At 37.5% G+C, this 24,650-nt stretch overlaps 3 protein-coding genes across 4 annotated transcripts; all 3 read right to left on the bottom strand.

Annotated features, from left to right (window-relative positions):
• Positions 1 to 8: 8 nt before the first annotated feature.
• LOC106934945 (eukaryotic translation initiation factor 3 subunit C-like) lies at positions 9 to 6,099 on the bottom strand (the record flags this gene model as incomplete). Its single annotated transcript, XM_015015127.1, has 14 exons — positions 5,945 to 6,099; positions 4,949 to 5,066; positions 4,807 to 4,872; positions 4,532 to 4,721; positions 4,333 to 4,458; positions 4,196 to 4,247; positions 3,522 to 3,652; positions 2,585 to 2,715; positions 2,370 to 2,505; positions 1,616 to 1,719; positions 1,268 to 1,409; positions 1,000 to 1,125; positions 306 to 399; positions 9 to 206 (listed from the first exon to the last, which is right to left on the bottom strand). Coding segments are annotated over exons 2-14 (1,594 nt in total), but the record flags the coding sequence as incomplete, so codon positions are not given.
• A 733-nt stretch (positions 6,100 to 6,832) lies between these two features.
• On the bottom strand, positions 6,833 to 19,348 carry LOC106934950 (protein ADP-ribosylarginine hydrolase-like). 2 transcript variants are annotated; one of them, XM_015015131.1, is made up of 8 exons: positions 19,247 to 19,348; positions 17,298 to 17,418; positions 16,112 to 16,220; positions 15,163 to 15,261; positions 14,986 to 15,091; positions 13,742 to 14,008; positions 8,789 to 9,003; positions 6,833 to 8,415 (listed from the first exon to the last, which is right to left on the bottom strand). In XM_015015131.1, the coding sequence occupies exons 1-8, from the start codon at positions 19,300 to 19,302 to the stop codon at positions 8,267 to 8,269; spliced, it is 1,122 nt and encodes a 373-aa protein (XP_014870617.1). In that variant the 5' UTR covers positions 19,303 to 19,348; the 3' UTR covers positions 6,833 to 8,266. The 2 variants fall into 2 exon arrangements, with proteins under 2 accessions (XP_014870617.1, XP_014870618.1); XM_015015132.1 differs by lacking the exons at positions 13,742 to 14,008; positions 14,986 to 15,091; positions 15,163 to 15,261; ... (1 more) ...; positions 17,298 to 17,418; positions 19,247 to 19,348 and adding exons at positions 9,853 to 10,119; positions 11,097 to 11,202; positions 11,274 to 11,372; positions 12,223 to 12,637.
• A 790-nt stretch (positions 19,349 to 20,138) lies between these two features.
• On the bottom strand, positions 20,139 to 24,644 carry LOC106934942 (uncharacterized). Its single transcript, XM_015015125.1, has 8 exons — positions 24,041 to 24,644; positions 23,893 to 23,926; positions 22,840 to 22,971; positions 21,780 to 21,869; positions 21,251 to 21,364; positions 21,060 to 21,167; positions 20,417 to 20,467; positions 20,139 to 20,281 (listed from the first exon to the last, which is right to left on the bottom strand). The coding sequence occupies exons 1-8, from the start codon at positions 24,617 to 24,619 to the stop codon at positions 20,247 to 20,249; spliced, it is 1,143 nt and encodes a 380-aa protein (XP_014870611.1). The 5' UTR covers positions 24,620 to 24,644; the 3' UTR covers positions 20,139 to 20,246.
• Positions 24,645 to 24,650: the final 6 nt, after the last annotated feature.

Below are 24,650 nucleotides of genomic sequence, written 5' to 3'. Positions count from 1 at the left end.
CACATGACCTTGCCTCACCTTGGTTTCTCCCTGCAGGCCGAGGCTGCGGCGGTGGGCTTTGTAGTCGAACTTGTAGTAGGTGTGCATGATTCTCCGCAGGTAGACGCGGCAGATCTCCTCTGTGGATCCTTTGTTCTCCAAGTAGGAGAGCAGCCGATCGATGATGCCGCAAACCCGACCTTCATCTTTCAGGTTGTCCACGTACTCTGCACAAGCAGACGGAAAGAGAGAAACAGAAACGTGAATTTATGAAGGAAAACGTTTGTTTTTACAGACACAGCAGCAACAATAGTGGCGTTTTGTACCTTGTGAATGAGGGTCGGTGTTCTGCATGATCTTGGTGAACTCTTCGTCCATCCTCTCCACCAGCGTCAGGACACACCCGCGCACCCTGAAAGGCTGAAGGACACACACACACACACACACACACACACACACACACACACACACACACACACACACACAGAGCGGTTCATGGATTCGTCACATTGCAAACTAAAGAACTAATTAAAGAAATTTAAGGTCTCACCAATGACAGGAAGGAGGAAACAACAAAAAACTGTATTTCCATTACAAAAGTGAGCTAATCTGTGTTTATAATCCATCTAAGGTAACAAAAAAAATTCTCAATTGTTGTATTTTCATTAAATATTTAATTATTGAACAACAACAGACTCTGGTATTCTCTTCCAACCTTTGGGCGTAACTATGGAGTGCAGTAAGGCTAATAGACTCAAACACAAAAACGAAGGACATTATAATTTTAGCACGTTTTACAATGGATGACATAGTTCCAGTTATAGTTTTCCCCCATTAATTACAGTTTTAATTATTTCCATTAGCAAAAATGTTTTCTCAATTTGTTATTTTGTTTATTTTAGTTAACTATAATAACCTGTTTTCTACTGACTTTAATATCCGGGTGTAGATCACACGACTCATAACACAAAAACTTGTCCTTTAAAACCGTTAAAACCTTAAATAAAGAGTTCAGGTCACCTGATCGGAGATGATCAGATTCTCGCTGTCCTCTGCGATGTTTTCCCCGATGAAGATGTCGTTGTGTTCAAACAGGATGTCCAGCAGCTCGTCGATGCAATCCAGGCATTTCTTCCACATGTCGGCCTGAAGAGCAACATGACCACAAAACAAAAACATCCTGAACCTCAAACTCACCGGAACGCTGGAAGAATCTGATCCATTTCGCCTCACAGATCATTTTGAAATGTTTCGGTGACGTCAGATCGTTTAGAAAGCAGAGGCTCACCTTCATGAAGGCTGCCAGGTTGGGGTTGTAATCGTACAGAGAGGCGATGATGTTGAACTTGATCTTGACCAGGATGCCTTGGCCCAGATTATTCTCAGCAGCGATGACTGCCAGAGCGTGGAGCAGCTCGATCTGAGCAGCCCTGTCCGAGGAAAGAACGGCTCATCGTCATCGCTTTAAACAGACCGACGTTAATCTGAGCTGCTCGTCTGTTCAGCGGTTAGACGACATCGTAAATCTACTGGAACTCCAGTTAGTAGAAAATACAAACTGTGAAGGAGCTCAATCAGGTTTTTACAAGATGGAAACTAAAGAAACTCTTGGTTTGTCACAGCTGTTTCCTCCTACCTGTCTGTTCCCTTTTTGCCTCTTGCTTGCAGGATCTCATTGAGTTTCTTCACCACCACAGGAACGTTGATCTCTGTGCCTTTGGCAAACATCTTTGGTTTCTCCTGGTGGACAGAAAACACCAGAACGACGTTAGCGTTAGAGCTCAGTTATATTTGCTTTGTTTTAGAGACACGTCTCTTAAATGTGATCCATTATGCTTATGTTAGGATTAGTCTACGTTCATCACATTCTTTTTCACAAAATCAATCTTAGGTAATTAGATTTCAGTCTGGTCGGTACTGCCCGTTTGAGCTCCTGTCACTTTAAATCCAGTCAAGCTGCTGCTGGCCACGCCCCAACTCAACGTTTACTCTCACACTTGAAAATGACTGCAAGCAGATGTGCAATTATACAACCGTGCATCTTTGAAAAGCAGAAGTGGAGCCTCCTGCACAACCAGCAAGAATGCAGCAAGTGGTTTCTGGATGGTAAGACAACAACATAACTCTGGTTGTTCAGCATAAAATCAGCTGACCAAACATGCTGGAGCTCAGCTTGGGTTGCTAAGTAACGAGTTATGCTCAGGTGTGGTTGCTAGGTAACGGCATAGTGCCTGCTGATTTGTTATGTAACATTACGTAGGTTTTTCAAATGGCTCATTTTCCAGACACCAAAAACACATTAACTTACTGCCTAAAAATGTGCAGGATGTGCGTTTTGATTTTTTAAACCAAAATGGACGGATGAAAACGTGCAAAATGTGAACTTCTACCTTAACCAGAGGGACGCCTCCTTTAACCTTCTCCCAGCCTTCTTCATCTCCTTCGCCCTCCTGCAGATCCCCACCTCGCTCTTTCTTCTGCTTCTTCTTCTTCTCGCCCTTCTTGATGCTGGTTTTGTCGGCCACCCTGAGGACGGTAAACGTTCCCGTTAGCGACCCGTTTGGCTGCAGAGCGATTTGGGCCGACCGTCGGACTCCAGACTTACTTCTTGAGGAAAACAGTGGCCAGAGATTTGCTCTTCCCTTCCTCGTCATCCGAGCTCTCGCTGCCGCTCTCCTCGGTGTCGCCACCCCAGTCTTCATCATCGTCGTCTTCATCACTAGAAGTCGACTCGTCCTGTTGGAAGGAAAACTGACTTTCACATTTGCAATTTGTTTGTAGACTTTTCTCAAAGGAAATTCAAGAACTTTTCAAACATTTTTAAAGTAAGTTTCAAACTTTCCTACTTCGGAAAAAAACCCTAAAACTATTTCAATGCACTCTAATATGATGTCATTTATTACAGCTCCTAATGTGATAGTATTCTATGTTGTAGGTAAACTGAAATAGAACAACATTTTATGTTTTGAAATGCATCTCACACTTCACTGGTTTGAGAACAAAACATTAATTTAACAATAAATTGCCTAATTTTAATAACATTTGTTAACATAAAATATTATCTAACCTTTATTTCAACTGATAAATAAGTCAGTTGAAATAATAATACATACTAATTACATTTAAATAATCCGAACAAATCATGTTAAGGTAAATGACATTAAAACATTTTATAAAGAAAGTTACAAACAATCTCTAAAAAACGTTCTTGGTAACTTTTCTGGAATCAAGCAAACAGAAATCATTTTAGTAATTCTAACTGACCTAAAACAAGAAAAGTTTAGTCTGATTTAACTTCAGTCAGAAAAAACATGTCTGTGTTTTCTTATTAGGTACATGTAAATATCTGGTTTCAACTGTAAATTACATTTTCCAAATTTAGGCTTTTAATCAAACCTTAGATTGACTTTATTGCCAAACTGTGCAGTTTGAGTATCAAGAACTTTCAAGGACTTTACACAGAAATCAACCTTGAAAACGCCAGATTAAAATCCAAACATTTTCAAGGATGTGAAGCGGTCAAACGGCTCGATGCCTCTCACCCCAGAGCCCTTGGCAGACTTGAGGAATTTGCTCGCCTCTGAGGGGCCTTCAGGTTTTTTCTTCAGGAAGGATTTTGCCGACACTTCCTCCCCCACATCATCGTCGTCGTCGTCGCTCTCAGACGAGGAGCCTGGGGAAATAAAAAATAGAGTTTTTGAGAATATCTTAACACTTCTAATTAGGCCTGACATGATGACAAATTTTGCTGGATGCAGAAATTGTTGTGATAAATGATATATTTTTGTTTTGAGACCAGTTTCTAGTAATATAATGGTATAATAATGCAAGAACACATTCTCAAAGATCACAATCTTAAATTCAAGTGAATGTTGACACTGGAACTGGAAGACATTTTAAATATCCAACATAAATAAAGAAAATAACAAATAAAATGAATGATGAAGTCTATGTAAACTAAACTGTCCTTCAATAAAAGGGCTGGTTGAGACCAAAGCACCAAACTGAAAACTTTTGCCATCCAGTTTTTGGTAGAAAAAGAAAAGAAAAATGATGAATTATTATTAAGCTCATTTTAATTAATTGATTTATTGTTTATTACGACAGGCCTGTCTGTAATCCTCAAAAGTGCAAATATTTTTCACTACGAATCTAAGTTACCAAGAACGTTGTTTCTTGAGAACGTGACAGAACCATTACGAACAGAAACGTTTACCAGAATCCTCCTGCTCCTTCTCCTCCTCCTCATCTGCAGACTCTTGTGGGTTCTAAAAAGTGAAAAAAATAGTTTTGTTCCTGTTCAGTTGTTTCTGTTTTTTACACCAACCATTGTTGTTTTTATTTCCACCTTACCTCCTTGTAAGCAGCAATTTCAGTTTCAAAGTCTCGGTTGTATTTGCGGATCTTCTGGCGCAGGGTGCTCAGGGCCTTCGCGTTGTTCTTGTTCATCTTCTTCTTGCCCTCTTTGTCCTCCCAGAGCTTCAAGGAAGAGAACAAACGTTTAATAAAAGGAACGTCTAGCTGTTGTTTGGTATTAATGGAGGCAGCCGACCTGGTTGAGGTAGTCCTCCAGGTCGGCCAGCAGGCGGATGTAGAACTGAGGAACTCCTTCTTTGTCCACTATGTTCTTGCTTTTCAGGAAGGCCCGACACAGCTGCTCGAACTCCTCCAGACACTTGGACATGTCACGGATCTTCATGGCGTTGCGGATCGTCTTTATGAAGTTCGTCAACTCTTCAAACCTGACATTTAAATGGAAATTATTTTTTAATGATGAGCTTGGTGGATGATTTCTGCCATTTTGAGGCTGTTTAAAAGCACACCCACCTTTTGTCTTTGGCGCTACGCACCACTCTTTTAGTATCCTCCTCATCGTCACTAAGAAGCAGTGACCTGTAAAAGAAGCATTATTGTGTGAGACCTCAGCAGACGGATTTGATGCGATGACAAACTGGAAAGAGACACTGACTGCTTGAAGGTCGTCCCGGGCGCTTTAGGGGTGATCTCATCGGCGGATGACGACTCCTCCGACTCGCTGTCAGACCCGGTGGCGAAGAAACGAGACATCGCTGAAGGGAGCTGTCAATCTGAAACGATACGCATTACACATCAGAGAGGTCAGCTGTTGTACTGAACAGTCTAGATTTTTAATTATTTTATGTTGCCTAGACAACACAAAATTTATGTTTACATCTTGTAAACACATTTTGCTGGGCTATAAACTGTCCTAGAAGTTATTGTGATAAATGATAGTACTGTTGCTTTGAGACCATTTTCTAATATAATGGTATAATAATGGAGGAAAACATTCGCAAAGATCAATAAACTTTGAAATCTAATGAATATTTAACACAGGAACTGGAAGATATTTTAAATATCCAAAATAAACAAACAAAATAAATAAAATTAATTATGAAGCCTCTAAACAAAATTGTCCTTCAGAATAAAAGGTAATCTGCTCCACCTGTACATATCCCACAGACATTTTAATTGTTAATTTTCTCCATCACATTAAAACAAAACACAGCCTAGCTTTATTGCCATAAACCGACTTTTGATAAATGCTAAATCAATTTTTTTTTAGAATAAATTGCGTTTCCATACGCAAGTGAGGCAGGACCTACATTAGCAACTAGCTATCCTACATGCTAACAGTCAGTAATGCAACGTATTCTTTAACATATGGAGTAGAGTGAGCTAATTTAGCCAAACATAGATTGTATTTTCGGTTACGTGGTACACATTATCACAAACATCATCTTGTAAATGAATACCACAATTAAATACCAATCAAAGAGCATTTTTATTGATACTGAAGCTCGCCGTTAATGTGGCGCGGCTAGCAAGCTAATGCTATCAGAGACTACGGTGAAAATATTAGGCCTTACGAGTTTCCAGTGAATTAACAGCATCCTTTCAAGCTAGCAAAATACATGACTATTATTGCATTCATGGTCGAACTTACTTATGTCGTTCTGGAAATGTTGTTATCGTGTGTTTGTTCTCGTTGAAAGGTTATAAAATCCAGGTTTGCTGAAATAGGGCCACAGAAAACGTGTGCAGCAACCTCACCGGGCGCTTCGCGACAGGAAAAGGGAGCTTACTGTAGATCTACACAACATAGGGATGGTGCCACTGCAGATCTACATTCTCACCGACAGTGGGCTTTTCTGGGTTATACTGCCACCAAGCGGTAAAGGTTTTTATTAGTTTAGAACGAGGAAAGAATCTCATCTTCACAGTGAACAGTTGGGTAGTAACTAATTACATTTACTCAAATGAGTAACATTTGGGAAAATTTACTTTTAGGGGTATTATTACTTTGAGTTGGGTAGTTTTATTTTGAGGTATCGTATCGATACTCTTATCTGTAGTAAAATTTCTCTACCCATTATGACTTCACTGAATGATAAACAAGCTTGTTTTAACCATAATTTCACCTGACACAAACACACACCTTTAGCTTATTTTTAAAGTTTGATATAAAGACAAACTGATTTGGAAAAATATTTATTTTTCCCGATTTTTATTTTGTAATTAATATAAATTATTAAAAAAATTTCCACATAGCTTTACATTTTGGTCTGTTTATGTAATTTCTAAACATTAAATAGTTGTTTAATCAGTTACTTTAGTAGGTGTTTACCATATACTTTACTCTTGAGTAATTTCTTGTACAGCTACTTTTTACTTTTACTTGAGTAAAAGTATGTTGGAAGTAGTGCTGCTCTTACTTTAATGTCATTTTTTGGTACTCCTCCCATCTCTGGTTACTGTAGTAATCTGCATTTAAGTGGGTGATAAGAAAAGAGAGTCTACTTTCAGCTTAGTGACAAAGAAGTAAAGAAATATAAGGGAGTTGAATTCAGTTTATTTGCATAGAACAAAAATTCTTCCATCCTGTCAACACTTCACTGGTATTCATGTAGCTTTTATACATTCCCATCTTTCGTCCCTCAGAGCCAATCTGGCAGTCATTCTGAAAGGTTTAGTCAATCCGACTGAAAGATATTTTTGCAGCCATTTGGCCGATGCAATACAACAGTCAATTATCACTACAGGATAACAAGGTTCTTCATGATTAATTCCCAGCTGTTTGAGTTTATATCAAGGCAAATGAAGATAATTTTGCCCCAGATACAGTGTTAGAGTGAATGCACAAGAGTTGGTCTAAAAGTCATGGGCGTCTCTCAGCATCGTAAAAAAATAAAGTCAGTATAAAAAAATCAGCAGCATCATTAAAACAACAAGAGCAGAAAGCAGCAACAGCATGTGAAAAAAGTGATAGTAACGGAGTGAAATTATAAAAAAAATAATGTTAATATTGAGGTCATTTCCATTTCCATAGATTTAATTTCTAAGGTAAATTTTAGCTATAAATTATATCACTAATCTTAATTAGTTAGGAATAAGCTTTCAATTGTTAATGTATCGTAGAGCTGAAAAAGCCAACAAAAGTTTGTAGAACAAAACAAAATATATATAAAAAATATTTTTAGGTGAATTACTTATTTGAAAGCATTTCTAAACTAAAAATAAACAGTGCAGATTAAATATTTCTGGTCTTTGTGCAAGCTGCTAGAATTTAAATGTTTATAGTTTCAGTTTTTAAACACAATCGGTCACTTCCTGACAATGGTTCATTACAGGCAGACTGAACTTTCAAGGGTCCCGGTTTACTAGGTCTCTAAGCTAATCCCCCCACACTGGATAATTCACTTTATATGCCCCAAACTCTCTTTAAATTTGACCATCATGAGGCAAAACATAAGTAAAATTTTTAAACCATATTTCAAACATTCATGCTGCATTCCTCTTCCTCGGTTTCTCAGGACAGCGAGGAGTGAAAACATTACGACAGTTTCTTAAATGGCACAATCAACGTCCAAGTAAGCATTTCTGAAAATCTTTAATCTGTTTTTTCATTTCCCATCACAGCTCAGCGCCCTCTGGTGGAGCGATACGTTAACGCTGAGGAGATTCTGACTGAGTTGATCACAGATTAAGTGGTTCTGGTTTCTGCTTCAAACATCTGAACTCATTTATGAATCCAGAGGAAAATAAAATCAGTGGTGTGGGTTTTTTTGTAGTGGTTATGACACATTTCTTCACATGTAGAAGCTTTGATTTATATAGTACATAACCTATACCTAATCATCCCCATACAATCAGAGCATAATACATTTACTATTTTTATATTGTATATATTTTTATAGACTTCAGATATCTACCACTTCAGAACTGATTTAAGGCACCAAAAATAGAGATAGAATAGAAACATGTGTTTTTAGTGGGATAAAGCGTAAAGCTTCTTAGCGCAGTGCTCCAGACGATCCCGGTATTCCAGTTTGGAGTAGTTGCATTTAGGAACCCCTTTGGTGCCGTAGAGAAGACCCCAGCAGCAGCAGGCGATCACCGCTGTGCTGTCGTTGTCACCTGGACAAAACCACAAAGGTATAACGCCATAAAAAACATGTTTAAATCATCCTCATGTCTTCATGTGAAATAATGTAAAATCTGACAGTGTTAGAGGAAGAAACATGCAACAAAATTGGATGAATCAACCTCACTGATTCCAGATTCTACCAGTTTCAGCATGGCCAAAATCAGTTTTGTCCATGTTCAAACAGTCATTTGTGTCCAAGTCTCAAACCTCTGATCCCTGAGCTAATAAAGCCGACTCATGCAACCAAGCAAAGAGTGAACAATACTCTCTTGCAGAGGACTAGAGGTTTAAAATCTGTTTAATTGACTCCTTTAAAGCTGGTATTAATACACAAAAGAGACGTTTCTTGTTTGAACCTCTGACCTCCATGGAAAGCAGCTCTGTTCATCAGCTCCTCCCAGTCTGAACCGGCGCCCAGTAAGGCATCCAGTGCTATCATGGGAGCATCGTGGCCACAGGATCCCCCCCAGCCAGACAGACTGAAGCTCGTATAGGCCTTATCCCTCTCAGCCACACCGTAGGGGTCGGGCCAGGTCACCGGCCCCTTTCCGTCAGAGATTCCCCGCAGATCCAGGTACCTGAGGTCAGAGGAAAAAGCTCACTGATGTTTACAACCCAGTTAAGAATCAATTATATTCAAACATGGGATGCAAATTATGGATTAATCTCATCTACTTCATAAGCAGCCATTTTATCTTGTTTTCTCGAGTATCAAGTTCGACCATTTTTCCATAATGGCTCGATTTTTCATAATATACAGATTTTTTTTTAAAGAAACATATCATTATAGATTAGTAATTTTGCCAGCTTTATTCCATACTGACCGAATAAACAGAAAATTATTAAACTTAAACATATTTATAAAACGTAGCAAAACAAGAACCTCTTAGATTACTGAATAGAAAAATAAAAAGGTTAAAATTAAATATTTGAAACATTTAATGCCCCACAGTGAGACATTTTAATGACTTTTTCCATCACGATACAATTTTTCTGCCTAATACCTTAAGCTTTTCTGTCATTGTACGCCTTAGCAGCAAAATAACTTTTTAATGAGACGTTGCTGCTGTCCCGTTGTGCAGCTCGGCTTAATAAGCGCCATTAAGGAGAAACTTGATTAGTTTGTCCGGTATTTATATTTCTAAACAACTTAAGGAGCCTGTCAATAGTTTATATTTCAGAAAAGAACTGAATAAAGTGCATTTTACATGCCACACCGGACTCTGTTCGGACCGTTTCTCTAATGTCCTAGTATGCCTCCGCCATCTTGTACCAGCTCCGCTTAAAGATGACCAGCGGCGCCCTCTGTTGGATGGCGGTAAAACTACAACACTGAGTCGTATGGAACGAGTTTTAATCTAATCGTAATTGAATCGAACATCAGCACAGCCTCATAACAATATAAAACTGAATTCAGCAGCTTGTACCGCTTCCAGTGCTTGGAGAAGGAGTCCCAATCCTTCAGATTCTCCTCCACAGCGAAGCCGCTGTCTGTAATAACCTTCTTGGCTATGGGACAGGCCTCTTCCAGCAGACCCACACCCCAGGATTCAAGCGGCCGCCGCTGGATGGCGTAGGAGGCGAAAAGCGCCGACGCAACGGATCCCAGGAAACCGATTGGGTGATGGTGAGTCATCCTGCCCGTCTCCACGGCGACAAACACCAGAGAAGGAAGCTGGCCAGGGTTTGGATACCTGGAGCGTAAAATAAAGCAGAATCGCGGTTTATTGGTGAGGATATGTCACAGATCTCAAAAGTGAACCTAAAAGTGTTGTGAAATCGCTCCAGTGTGACTTCAAAAACAAACTGGTTCTGTGATTCAACGACAGACACGCATTGTTTTTACACTTTTTCCACAGTAAAATTCAATCACTTTTCAAGCATTTTCAAGACAAGTTTTAAATCTTTTCCAGCAGCATTTTGAAGATAAAAAACACAAATGAGCCAAAAAATGACAGATTTAATTCACCGTTAATAATATTCTACAGCAAGGACAAGGTAAACTAAAATATAGTTCTGTTCTGGTCCGAGACCAAAACACTAAATTTAATTTTAAAAATCCTGCAATTTCAATAATGTTGTTTAACATATAAATATAAACCAATCTTTATTTCAGTTACAGTGATCAATAAGTCATTGTAGGAATAATTAATTACACTGAAAGAATCCAAACAGACTGTGTTTAGGTAAATGACAACAGACAAAGAGAGTCAAAAAAAAAAATTCTCACTACGTTTTCTGGGATTTAGCAAATAGAAACAATTTTGGAAATTATAATTGACATAATACAGAGAGGTCTAATTTAATTTACACACAGAAAATAAATGTGTCTTCTTATTAGGTGTATGAACATATCTGGTTTCAACTGTAAATTATGTTTTCCAAATGAAAGCTTTTAAACAAACATTTGTTTGCACTTTATTGTAAAACTGTGCAGTTTGAATATCAAACACTTTCAAAGACTTTATACAGAAATAATAATAAAAAAAAACACCTAACAGAAATCCAAGCCTTTTCAAGGATAGGAAATTACTTTTCTTGTACAATTCTGCTTCCTGAAACCTGAAATATTTTGTCAAAACCAGACATCCACTTTCCTAATTATCCTGTGTTGGAAGACTTTAGAGACACAAACTCTTTAAAGCCCAAAGGTCCTGGAGGTTTGTCTTACCTCAGGCCGATGCACATGGCCCTCATGGCCGCTCCACAGCCGGCACCCCGGCTGTTATACGGCACTCTGCAGCCCCCTTTCTGTCCAGGCTTCAGTCTGTCAACATCTAAGAGTATATTCACTTCTAAATATCTCTGCTACAAGTGGACATGATATAATTTAATGATTAAAACCTACTAAAAACGGTTGTATGTCCAGGAGCTCTTCCACTCATGTCTTTCATCCCCTTCACATAACAAAACGCCACTTCATCCAGAAGCTGCTCCTCGGTCTTTCCTGCACGGAACACAAACGTTTGCTCAATTTAAAGTCAGAAGAGGTGAACTATTATGCTTAGGATAGGTCTGTGAGCTATGCAAAACAGGTTCACTACATTTTTTACACAAAATCATTCTTGGATAATTTGATTTTAGTCTCCTCACTTCTGCCTATTTTAAGCTCCTTTCAGAAGGAGCTGATCTAATGCCTCTTGTCACTATACATCCAAAAAAGCTGATGCTGGTCACACTGCCAAACTCAATGTTTACATTTGCATGTGAAAATGGCTGCAAACAGATGTGCAGCCAACTGTGCATCCTTGAAAAGCAGAAGTAGAGCCTCCTACACAACCAACAAGAATGCAGCAAGTGGTTTCTAGATGGTAAGCCAACAACAAAACAATTGTCTTTTCCATCATACAGTGGTAAAACCAGCTAATCAAAGGTGCTGGAGCTCAGTTTGGGTTGCTAGGTGACGACTGGAACTCTGTGAGGGTTGCTAGGTAACGGTGCAGTGCACCTCAAATATGACATTCCATTCGGGCGATTTCTGAAGTGACTCATTTTCCAGACACCAAAAACATGAACTTATTGCAACAAAAACAACTGAGTATTTAAAAATAAAGTATAAACGCATTAAAAATGTACATTTTGCATAGTAGGTTCCCTTTAAAAAAATTTAATTATCTGCACACGAAGTCAATATTATCAGAGAAAAGTTCAATTTCCAGTATCCATTGTTCTGTTATACAGAGTTAATAGGACAGAAAATCAAGGCAAAAGTTAAATTAGATTTGGCTGGAGATCTAGAAGAAGGTGGGGTGCAGTCAGCAAAATAACATATTTGACTGGGTTTTCTGATAACTCGCCTGTTATCAGAGCTTCAGCTGTTGCAAGATGCAGAACTGTGTCGTCGCTCACCGGCCATTCAGGAAGCTGGACAGTGATTTTTTTCAACCCACCAAGCTCCTGCAGCTCCTAAAGATGAGGAAAAATAATCAAAAACACCTGTCATCTACTTCCTGAAGTATTTTATGATTCACTTGCCACAACTCAAAATTAAACGATGTATTTTTCTGAATTTTCCAGGTTTACATCCAGTTTGAATGTCAAGGTTTCTGGTTTGGGAACCTCAGGATCTCAGCTGTGCTTTTCATAAATCAAATCCTGACCATCCTCTTCATAAGACCGTCTTGGGAAAGCACAACATTTTCAGTCAGAGTCTTCTTCAGATTCAGTGTAGTGCAGACCACTGCAGAGTTATAATTTAAATATAATTATAACTCTTTGAAGAACCTAAATTAATGAGTTACAACAACATTTAATTTCCTTTCTGGATTAATAAAGTATTTTTGAATTTTGAAGTGATGGAATTTTGTTGGCCATGAGTGCGAATATTTTCTAGAAAATTTTGGAGATTAATCTGAACATTTTAGAGTATTTCAAGCTAATTTTTGGAGTTCAGAAGTTTCTCTCTCCTTTTTAAAAAATATTTTCTGAAATGAATCTCAGAATTTTTAGTTTTTGGTGGAGATTTAGTCTTTTTTTTCTTATCTACAGTGACCCTAAAACCCCGTCGTGCACATCGCTCCTCAAACTCAACCGTCCCCTTTCCTCCATCACGCTACATGTTTTCTGTATCCTCCGCTTTTCTGTCGTCACAACCTCGCCTTCTGAGCACATCAGTAATTTTTGAAGTTGGCGTTGCTTCGTCAAGCAGATCGACTGAATGAGGCTATTAATGTGGTTACTTAAGGAGTTTATCGGTGTTTATATTTAAAAACAGAACCGCATAAAGATTCCCAAACTGAACAATCCTCCCGGTATGGCCGNAAAACAAGAACCTCTTAGATTACTGAATAGAAAAATAAAAAGGTTAAAATTAAATATTTGAAACATTTAATGCCCCACAGTGAGACATTTTAATGACTTTTTCCATCACGATACAATTTTTCTGCCTAATACCTTAAGCTTTTCTGTCATTGTACGCCTTAGCAGCAAAATAACTTTTTAATGAGACGTTGCTGCTGTCCCGTTGTGCAGCTCGGCTTAATAAGCGCCATTAAGGAGAAACTTGATTAGTTTGTCCGGTATTTATATTTCTAAACAACTTAAGGAGCCTGTCAATAGTTTATATTTCAGAAAAGAACTGAATAAAGTGCATTTTACATGCCACACCGGACTCTGTTCGGACCGTTTCTCTAATGTCCTAGTATGCCTCCGCCATCTTGTACCAGCTCCGCTTAAAGATGACCAGCGGCGCCCTCTGTTGGATGGCGGTAAAACTACAACACTGAGTCGTATGGAACGAGTTTTAATCTAATCGTAATTGAATCGAACATCAGCACAGCCTCATAACAATATAAAACTGAATTCAGCAGCTTGTACCGCTTCCAGTGCTTGGAGAAGGAGTCCCAATCCTTCAGATTCTCCTCCACAGCGAAGCCGCTGTCTGTAATAACCTTCTTGGCTATGGGACAGGCCTCTTCCAGCAGACCCACACCCCAGGATTCAAGCGGCCGCCGCTGGATGGCGTAGGAGGCGAAAAGCGCCGACGCAACGGATCCCAGGAAACCGATTGGGTGATGGTGAGTCATCCTGCCCGTCTCCACGGCGACAAACACCAGAGAAGGAAGCTGGCCAGGGTTTGGATACCTGGAGCGTAAAATAAAGCAGAATCGCGGTTTATTGGTGAGGATATGTCACAGATCTCAAAAGTGAACCTAAAAGTGTTGTGAAATCGCTCCAGTGTGACTTCAAAAACAAACTGGTTCTGTGATTCAACGACAGACACGCATTGTTTTTACACTTTTTCCACAGTAAAATTCAATCACTTTTCAAGCATTTTCAAGACAAGTTTTAAATCTTTTCCAGCAGCATTTTGAAGATAAAAAACACAAATGAGCCAAAAAATGACAGATTTAATTCACCGTTAATAATATTCTACAGCAAGGACAAGGTAAACTAAAATATAGTTCTGTTCTGGTCCGAGACCAAAACACTAAATTTAATTTTAAAAATCCTGCAATTTCAATAATGTTGTTTAACATATAAATATAAACCAATCTTTATTTCAGTTACAGTGATCAATAAGTCATTGTAGGAATAATTAATTACACTGAAAGAATCCAAACAGACTGTGTTTAGGTAAATGACAACAGACAAAGAGAGTCAAAAAAAAAAATTCTCACTACGTTTTCTGGGATTTAGCAAATAGAAACAATTTTGGAAATTATAATTGACATAATACAGAGAGGTCTAATTTAATTTACACACAGAAAATAAATGTGTCTTCTTATTAGGTGTATGAACATATCTGGTTTCAACTGTAAATTATGTTTTCCAAATGAAAGCTTTTAAACAAACATTTGTTTGCACTTTATTGTAAAACTGTGCAGTTTGAATATCAAACACTTTCAAAGACTTTATACAGAAATAATAATAAAAAAAAACACCTAACAGAAATCCAAGCCTTTTCAAGGATAGGAAATTACTTTTCTTGTACAATTCTGCTTCCTGAAACCTGAAATATTTTGTCAAAACCAGACATCCACTTTCCTAATTATCCTGTGTTGGAAGACTTTAGAGACACAAACTCTTTAAAGCCCAAAGGTCCTGGAGGTTTGTCTTACCTCAGGCCGATGCACATGGCCCTCATGGCCGCTCCACAGCCGGCACCCCGGCTGTTATACGGCACTCTGCAGCCCCCTTTCTGTCCAGGCTTCAGTCTGTCAACATCTAAGAGTATATTCACTTCTAAATATCTCTGCTACAAGTGGACATGATATAATTTAATGATTAAAACCTACTAAAAACGGTTGTATGTCCAGGAGCTCTTCCACTCATGTCTTTCATCCCCTTCACATAACAAAACGCCACTTCATCCAGAAGCTGCTCCTCGGTCTTTCCTGCACGGAACACAAACGTTTGCTCAATTTAAAGTCAGAAGAGGTGAACTATTATGCTTAGGATAGGTCTGTGAGCTATGCAAAACAGGTTCACTACATTTTTTACACAAAATCATTCTTGGATAATTTGATTTTAGTCTCCTCACTTCTGCCTATTTTAAGCTCCTTTCAGAAGGAGCTGATCTAATGCCTCTTGTCACTATACATCCAAAAAAGCTGATGCTGGTCACACTGCCAAACTCAATGTTTACATTTGCATGTGAAAATGGCTGCAAACAGATGTGCAGCCAACTGTGCATCCTTGAAAAGCAGAAGTAGAGCCTCCTACACAACCAACAAGAATGCAGCAAGTGGTTTCTAGATGGTAAGCCAACAACAAAACAATTGTCTTTTCCATCATACAGTGGTAAAACCAGCTAATCAAAGGTGCTGGAGCTCAGTTTGGGTTGCTAGGTGACGACTGGAACTCTGTGAGGGTTGCTAGGTAACGGTGCAGTGCACCTCAAATATGACATTCCATTCGGGCGATTTCTGAAGTGACTCATTTTCCAGACACCAAAAACATGAACTTATTGCAACAAAAACAACTGAGTATTTAAAAATAAAGTATAAACGCATTAAAAATGTACATTTTGCATAGTAGGTTCCCTTTAAAAAAATTTAATTATCTGCACACGAAGTCAATATTATCAGAGAAAAGTTCAATTTCCAGTATCCATTGTTCTGTTATACAGAGTTAATAGGACAGAAAATCAAGGCAAAAGTTAAATTAGATTTGGCTGGAGATCTAGAAGAAGGTGGGGTGCAGTCAGCAAAATAACATATTTGACTGGGTTTTCTGATAACTCGCCTGTTATCAGAGCTTCAGCTGTTGCAAGATGCAGAACTGTGTCGTCGCTCACCGGCCATTCAGGAAGCTGGACAGTGATTTTTTTCAACCCACCAAGCTCCTGCAGCTCCTAAAGATGAGGAAAAATAATCAAAAACACCTGTCATCTACTTCCTGAAGTATTTTATGATTCACTTGCCACAACTCAAAATTAAACGATGTATTTTTCTGAATTTTCCAGGTTTACATCCAGTTTGAATGTCAAGGTTTCTGGTTTGGGAACCTCAGGATCTCAGCTGTGCTTTTCATAAATCAAATCCTGACCATCCTCTTCATAAGACCGTCTTGGGAAAGCACAACATTTTCAGTCAGAGTCTTCTTCAGATTCAGTGTAGTGCAGACCACTGCAGAGTTATAATTTAAATATAATTATAACTCTTTGAAGAACCTAAATTAATGAGTTACAACAACATTTAATTTCCTTTCTGGATTAATAAAGTATTTTTGAATTTTGAAGTGATGGAATTTTGTTGGCCATGAGTGCGAATATTTTCTAGAAAATTTTGGAGATTAATCTGAACATTTTAGAGTATTTCAAGCTAATTTTTGGAGTTCAGAAGTTTCTCTCTCCTTTTTAAAAAATATTTTCTGAAATGAATCTCAGAATTTTTAGTTTTTGGTGGAGATTTAGTCTTTTTTTTCTTATCTACAGTGACCCTAAAACCCCGTCGTGCACATCGCTCCTCAAACTCAACCGTCCCCTTTCCTCCATCACGCTACATGTTTTCTGTATCCTCCGCTTTTCTGTCGTCACAACCTCGCCTTCTGAGCACATCAGTAATTTTTGAAGTTGGCGTTGCTTCGTCAAGCAGATCGACTGAATGAGGCTATTAATGTGGTTACTTAAGGAGTTTATCGGTGTTTATATTTAAAAACAGAACCGCATAAAGATTCCCAAACTGAACAATCCTCCCGGTATGGCCGACATCTTTGATTCTGCATTAATGGCTCCGCTCAATTAAGGATGGCCAGCGGCGCCCTCTGCTGGATGGCGGCCAAACTACAACACTAAAAACAGGCGTAAGAGGTGTTAATAGTAATTTTGAAAGTAATTTTAACCTAATAAGCATTAATCCACAATTAACTGAAAGTAACATGCCATCCGTACCTAAAACCATTAGGCTGGTGGTTATAATGGTTCACTGACCTGGTGAATGTCTGGTCCAACATAATTAAACTCCCAGGTCCCGCCCCTATAGCCCAGAGCATCACCGGCACCACTGAGCACCATGCCTGCCTTATAATGCTCCACTGTAACAGCTTCAAGTCTGCAAACACAAAAAGATTAAACACTCCAGGTTATATTTCAGGTGGGCTGCTGGACCATAAATGTGACACGTGACACCAGAGGAGCACAATTATTCAGGACTGTTTCTTGTTTTATTTACAGATTCACACCAATGGTCAGTCTATGATTTATGAAAGCTTAAATTCATTTGTGAATCTTCAATAAAACTCGATAGAGGGCAATTCCCAAATCGGAAGCCAACTTCAGGTTCGTTTAGTGCAGTAGAGACTTGCCATCCTCAAAATTATCCTCATAAAAAACTTTTTTTTGTCTGAAAGCCTTCAAATTAAATATTGATTCAGCAATATTTAATTTGAAGTCAATCTGACCACAGTAGATATCCAAACAAATTGTCCTTGAGTAAAGGTACCAATACTTTGGCTTATTTTCACATAAGTAAAATTAAAAAGTAGTAGTCCAAGAAGTTAAAGTAAAAGTTAGAAAGAAACTGCTCAGGTAATAACTGTTTTACCTGATTTAATATTTAGAAATTATGTCTTCAGACTGAAAAAGGTAGAAATGTGCTTGCAAATTGTCATTTGTTTTTCAAATAAATGTTTATTGAAATAAATTACTTATTTATTTGAACAACTGTTGAGGAAGAAATTCTAAATTGGTTAACTTTGGAAAAAGTTTGGCTCTCTCTTCCTCTGGATCCCAGGTCCTCTCAGCGAGCCACTTGTGGTCACAAGGAAAACAATGCGTGTTGACGTCACAGAATTACAGAGTTTAATCCAATATAAGACAATGCATAAACTTGCACCAGAAACTGCAGAACAACGGAGACATGCATTCATTTACCTGACATAAATGGAAAGAAGGAAAGAAAGAAAAGCAAAGACATCTTTGGAGAGTTGCAAGAGCAAATCTGATTTGTTACTTCTGTGTAGAAAGTTTTATAGTAAAGGCGTATTCTTATCTTTAATTTATTCAAATAAGGCGTATCTTTGCTCATCCAACCAGGAGCTATCTCTGACCCTCTATCTGAAGCCTGAAACCCCTGCCGTGTTTACGGCCTTTCACAGACGAGTGTGAAAAGCAACAACTTCTACTGTATTGTTTTCCCACACAGACAAAAGGCAGTTCAAACGATCCTAGCAAACCATCTGCTGTAACTACAGGTAAATTAAAGGTCAAAAAGTCAGAATACATTACTAATTTGAAAACCACAATCAGGCCATTTGAATCGAGACATGTTAAGTTTTAAAACTAGCTTAAATTTATTTTCTCAACACAACGCAAATAATACAATTGTGAAATAACTAAATGGCATTTGTACATAAAACTTCCAAGAGACAGTGAGACTATAAATACTTTTTTTGGCGTGCTTTTGTTTACATTTTGTTTTTCACAGAGGAGCATTGAAACCCTTACCTCACCAGTTTCTAAATCCGCCGCTGGGTGAATTTATTCAATATTTTCTGCACTTCCAGCTTAGGGTTTAAAATAAATCAGCCACAAGTTACAATATGTTTCACTTTTCCGCACGATTGTGTCTTTTATGAATATACAGACAGCCTAATCAATTAAAATCAAAGTACAGCATATTGTTGTTGCAACCGTTACACTTTTTACACCCTGACCCCTAGGCGATTATTGCTCGTTGCGCTTAAAGAAGAATCCTACCCTTTTAAAATTATTTTAGATGGACTAAATACAATACGATTGGTTTTAAACCACGCTTTATTTTGGATGCATTCACATCGGAAGATTATGTTAACCATTGCCCGACAATGGGGAAGTTAAACCTTCAAGTACAAAAACATTTACTCCGCGGCCATATTTCCTCACTAATGTAAAACTCTTACCCGTCCATTGCCGAAAATGGTTCCTTAAAATGAGGTAGCACTTCCTCCTTCTCCATGCCGTTTCTTCATCGACGTTTATTTTGGTGGTTCTCAACAATGTGGTGCATTACCGCCACCAACCGGTTAGGAGTACGGACCGGAATGATGCTTGAACCAAACAAACGAAATAATTAAATAAAAAATAAATAAAATTGAACCCTCATATAATTTAATGCAAGTACATTCACTTTAGAAACTAAAATTAAATTAAAAATGTTAAAATCTGCAACAGAACATCTATTGTATTCAGAGTTTAAGAAAACTCTAAGTACTACACCTTGATGCTGATTTTTTTTAAGAGGTTCAAATTAATATGAAGTAGATGCTTTTGAAATCTGCAAGACAACTCAAACAAATAATCACCTATTTTTAACATCCCAAATTTTTATTTATAAATAATTCTCTACACTGCATCTAGAGAAATAAATAATTCAGACTTAGCTTATACGATTCCAGTGACGGAAAAATATATTTATTGATGTAAATTAAATTAAAAAAATATATATTTCTCATTAATCAAAACAAAAAAGAAAAAAAAGAAACAAGAACTTTCAAACCTGAAAAAATGCTCTTTATTTTTTAAATTAGCAGTTTCTAATTTCCATAAATACAAAAAAGTCTGTGTTGGCCTAATTCTGCAAGTATGTACTGTTCTTTCCTCTGAAGTCAATACTTTAGTGTTGATATTACATGGAAGATTATTTTGAGTTTTCAAAAAATAAAGATCACCAGCACAATGTTATAGATCAATATTCAGTTTAAGAAGTAAAAGTTGCAGATGCCCAACTTCACTTACAAGAAAAAATTAAGACTTTGTAAATCCTTAAACTGTTTAAAAAACAATCATCATGTCTTTCAGTTAATCATAGAAATATATTCGTTTATTTTATAAATCCACATTTAATCAAAAGCAACAGAAAGTTTAAGAACTTTAATTATTTTTTTAAAACTATGGAAATCTTCAGCCGTTCAGTGGTATTTTATGCTTGCGAAGCACTGTAGGGAAAAAATAAATAAAAACATATTAACATTTAAAACAAATGAGTAATTAACATTGTTGATTATTAACTTAGAAAAATGTTTTAAATCTCCCACAGGGTTAATATAAAATACAGAGTAAAATGACGTTACCTTCCTTTAACCTTTCTACTTCTTGCAACAGATGTTCACATTTGGCACAACCTGGAGTCAAGAGAAAGGAGACGAAATAAAAAATATTTTTCTGTCAGAAAATTCCTCACATTAATGAAGTTGGAGTAGTGATTTAGTAGAGGATGCTGACAATTAGATTTTTAGGAAAATTCAGTTTCCACACATTATTCAAATTAGTTAAACTTTCCAGAATCAACTTTTCAGAGTTCTCAGTATATCGTAGGAGACACATGATCAATATCAATTGATAAGCCTGATATAATACTCAATAATTTTGCTGAACTAAAATCCATGCAAAGCATTCTGGGAGATGTAGGCAGAGGAAGCTGCTCAACCTCTGACTGTATTATTACTGTTTGAGAGGTTTTTTTTATTTCAGGTTTCTTCTGTAAACAAGACCCAAGATCTCAGTGAGACAACCTGAATACATAAAAGTGAAATAAAACAAAAATATCTGGTTTTATTGTACAGTATTTGCTTCACCATCACCAGGTGACATTAAGAAACCTGAAATGAAATCCAAACAGAAATGTTCACATTCTTCATATGGTTTACATGGAGTGAACATGTGACAACCAGGAGTTATCCATAAATAAATTAAATTATATTTTGGTCTTCTTACCCTGGCTTTGCGGTTTAACATGGTTAGCTCTGGGATTGGCAGCCGGCAGTTTTAAGCCCTTCCCCCTGCTGATATCATATGATGCTGCTGTTTTAGCAGCTGCAGCATCTGAAAGTTGGAGAAGAGAAACGGCTCAGATTGTTAAATCTACTCCGTTGCTGCTTGTTATGCATCAGAACCAAGTTACCGACCAGTTCTGGAGGATTCATCAGGGGCAGATCTGTGGCTGGCTGTTGGCTGTTTCCCTGGTTTTACCCCGCTGGTGGCGGCGCCGACGGATGCGGGAGCTTCAGTTGTGCTGGCATCTAAAAGGATTAGTGAGAATAACTTTTACTCATTTATCAGCTTCAGTTCTTCAGTGAGGATGTGGAAATTAGTTTCCCTAAAAACTATAATCAAGATTTGTGAATACAAGATTTTTTTTTCCTTTTTTCTTTTTGGCAGTTTCTTTGCACCAAAAATATGGAACAAACTTCCGGAAAATTGTAAAACAGCCGAAACACTGAGTTCCTTTAAATCAAGACTGAAACAGCGAGAATAAATGTTACTTATTGTTGTGTTGACAAACTAGTTCAATGCACTTTAAAAATAGGAATAACCTTTTATTTGTTAAAGATGGTGCAACACATTTTTATTTAAATTTGTGTAAACACCAAGTGTGACACTTTTACACATTTGCATAAATATCACAACGTGCTGCAGCTTTACTTCCATATTTACCCGTTTTCTTCCTCTTTGACACAGGCAAAGCGTCTCCTTTAGCCAAAGGATGCCTCTTTCCTGGTGCCATCTTCGTGACAGAGTTGGCAGCTAAATGAAGAATAAACAGACTAATTAGACAGGAAACAAACTGCAATAGTGAGTTCTCAGTGTTTCATATGCATTCAGAGGGCTGGCTGGAACGGTTAATTGAATTAATTGTGATTAATCAATTACTGAAATAATCGTCAACTAATTTAGCAAACGATTAATCTCTAACTGGAGTCTAAACCCCCCATAAAAAGTTAATAGCTAAAAAAACAAAACATATTCAGAGCAGTAATTAAGCCAAAAGGACAAAAAATATAAATACATTTTGCATAAAGGTGTAAAAACAGCTTCGTTTGTCAAAATTCTTTACCAAAAACTCACCAGGTTGGATTGTTTTAGCTTCATCTGGCTCAAATTCACTAAAGGAGCGCTTTATATTATTAAATTTTAGGCAATAAATGTCTATTTTCTTACTAAAAAAAATAATTGATTTATTTGCATTTTTAATGTACTTCTAATATTGTATAAAAAAAAGCTTAAGAGGTTAAATGAAAAATGTTTTTTATCTGATTGTCAGAATAATGCATAGAATAATCAATTTCTAAAATAATCTTTAATATTTAGAACCTCTGCCACTAACACTATGAAAACCAATTTTTGTACATTTAGAATGAAAGTTGGTATTTGGGTAAAATATAAAATATCTTAAAGAAAAAAGAAGCAAAAACATTCAAAAAACAACTAATGCGAGTCTTTAGTTCTGATGTATTTTCACATTAGTTCACTTGGTGGTGATAGTTTATAAATCAGGAGAAAATGGTCCAATTCTGATTACAAACTAATCAACTGGTGCATCAGTGTAAAAAAAACCTGCAAGCAAATAAAACAAAACAAAGGCATTAAAATCCTTATAAATCCAAAGGTTGATTAGAAAAGTCGCAGGTTTCTTTACCTGGCGTCAGTCTGCTGGGTATTTATGTTTGAGTTTTAAACAAAGAGAAGCATGCATCCTGACCAGGTGTGAACAAACCTGCAGGTCCACTTGGTTTCTCTGTGCTGGAGCAGGGAGCTGCTCTCAGACTCAGTGTAGCCCTTGGCAAGCCAACGGGAATGCCGCTCACCTGAGGTCTCTGCAAGCCAGAGGGGGGCAGCAGCTTGGAGGCTGCAAATGGAGCAGAGGAACATTTTCAAAAATACACAAAAATGTGTAATTTTTTGCACATTTGGTCACATTGAACCCAAAAACATCCGTGTATTTTATTGGAAAGTTATGGACTGAGACAACGTGGAATATAATTGTAAAGGAGAATGAAGACAGTGCTTTCTACATTACATTTTTAAATAGCAATCCTAAACATGTAGTGCATATTTATATTCAAATTAAATTAATAAAATATGGTGCAACTATTACCTTCAGAGAGCCAGAAATTAGTAAAAAAGTAAATAATTTTAAATGGTTTAAATAATGTAATTTCAAAGTGCTCTATGAAAAGTAGCAACATTAATCGCAGTTTATTTTCTTCCTTAAGTGCCTAGTGGATCTAATTAGCAACATACCTAAATTTACACTGATGGCATCTGTCACAATAAACAATTAATTAATTGCTTGATAACTTAACAAGCTTGATAATTTCCATGCTAATGATAAATATTTTTGAAGGGAAATTTTGTTTACGCCGACATCATAATCCATTTTATTTAAGGTTTTGGTTGTGTGTGTTTCTTAATGTTATTTTTATTCAATGTTTTTGGTTGTTGTATTTCATTAGTGGTATTTAAAATGTCTTCCAGTTCCAGTGTGAAGTGTTCCGCACAAAATAAAAGTTTATTAGTCTTTCAGAGGGCGAACTTACATTATTTTACTTAAAAATGGTCTCTCAACTACAATATTTTGGCTTATTACAATAATTTCTGGGACAATTTATCAGCCAGCAAAATCTGTTAGGGCAATGACAGCCTGCTTTATAGAACAATGTATTACTGTAAATGCATAAGAATAGGGGGGTAAAAGCAAATCAGATGTTGGTTGAATAAAATATTCAATCTGCAGAAGAATTTCTGAAAACGAAGCATCACTGCTCACCTAAAGATCGCAGGTTGTACGAACTTGAGTTTTTCTGGAATACAAAGGATCACAGACATATAAAGATACAACCATAAAGTTAAGTAAAATGATCAGATCAAAAGCAACAAAATTGCTTTATAAACTCAGCAGCACCCAATGTTTTTACCTCCTGTTCCTTTGGAGCAGCAGAACTTTTCGCAGCCTCCCCATCGGGTCTCTGTCGTTTCACCAGCAGGCCTGTTGCCGCCGCTGGTGGATTACGTTTCAACAACTCTGAGGCAATTTTGGAGGCAGGGTAGGGGATTTTAGCTGTGGGCTGCTTGAAGAATGTTTTACGATCACCAATGATGTTTGACGGTTTGATGGTGTTTGACAGCTCTATAGGTGTTTTCCCATAAAGTTTTTTCTGCGCTGTTGGGATGTGGCCTGCCTCTCTCTTTGTCTCAGAGGGGAACAGTTTAATGCCCACCATTGGTGTAGAAGTTGCCAAGCACTGAGGTCTTAAATCCAAACTCTCATCAAAATCGGAAAGACCTGATTGTGAAAGATATATGGATGCATTGGCTGGCTGTAGAGGAGCTTCAAATGTCATGTTTGGGATTCCATCCTTCTTGGTTTCTGGTTCTGCAGCTTCAAATGTCATGCTTGGGCTTCCATCCTTCTTGGTTTCTGGTTCTGCAGCTTCAAATGTCATGCTTGGGCTTCCATCCTTCTTGGTTTCTGGCTCTGCAGCTTCAAATGTCATGCTTGGGCTTCCATCCTTCTTGGTTTCTGGC

Source organism: Poecilia latipinna, unplaced genomic scaffold, assembly GCF_001443285.1.
Source record: "Poecilia latipinna isolate Pla-1442-1.1 unplaced genomic scaffold, P_latipinna-1.0 Scaffold1885, whole genome shotgun sequence".
Lineage (NCBI taxonomy): Eukaryota > Metazoa > Chordata > Actinopteri > Cyprinodontiformes > Poeciliidae > Poecilia > Poecilia latipinna.
Note: the sequence above shows the minus strand (reverse complement) of the source record. Positions and strands in the feature narration are given on the sequence as shown.

Excerpts from the sequence above, each read along its gene's own strand:
- LOC106934950 (XM_015015131.1), bottom strand. The coding sequence starts at position 19,302 with ATGGAGAAGGAGGAAGTGCTACCTCATTTTAAGGAACCATTTTCGGCA. Across the intron at positions 15,092-15,162 it reads TGGACATACAACCGTTTTTA|ATGTTGACAGACTGAAGCCT; the intron begins GTAGGTTTTAAT and ends ATATACTCTTAG. Across the intron at positions 9,004-13,741 it reads TTCTCCAAGCACTGGAAGCG|GTACCTGGATCTGCGGGGAA; the intron begins GTACAAGCTGCT and ends CTCTGACCTCAG.
- LOC106934942 (XM_015015125.1), bottom strand. The coding sequence starts at position 24,619 with ATGACATTTGAAGCTGCAGAGCCAGAAACCAAGAAGGATGGAAGCCCA. Across the intron at positions 21,168-21,250 it reads TGATGAATCCTCCAGAACTG|ATGCTGCAGCTGCTAAAACA; the intron begins GTCGGTAACTTG and ends TCCAACTTTCAG. Across the intron at positions 20,282-20,416 it reads AGTAGAAAGGTTAAAGGAAG|TGCTTCGCAAGCATAAAATA; the intron begins GTAACGTCATTT and ends TTTTCCCTACAG.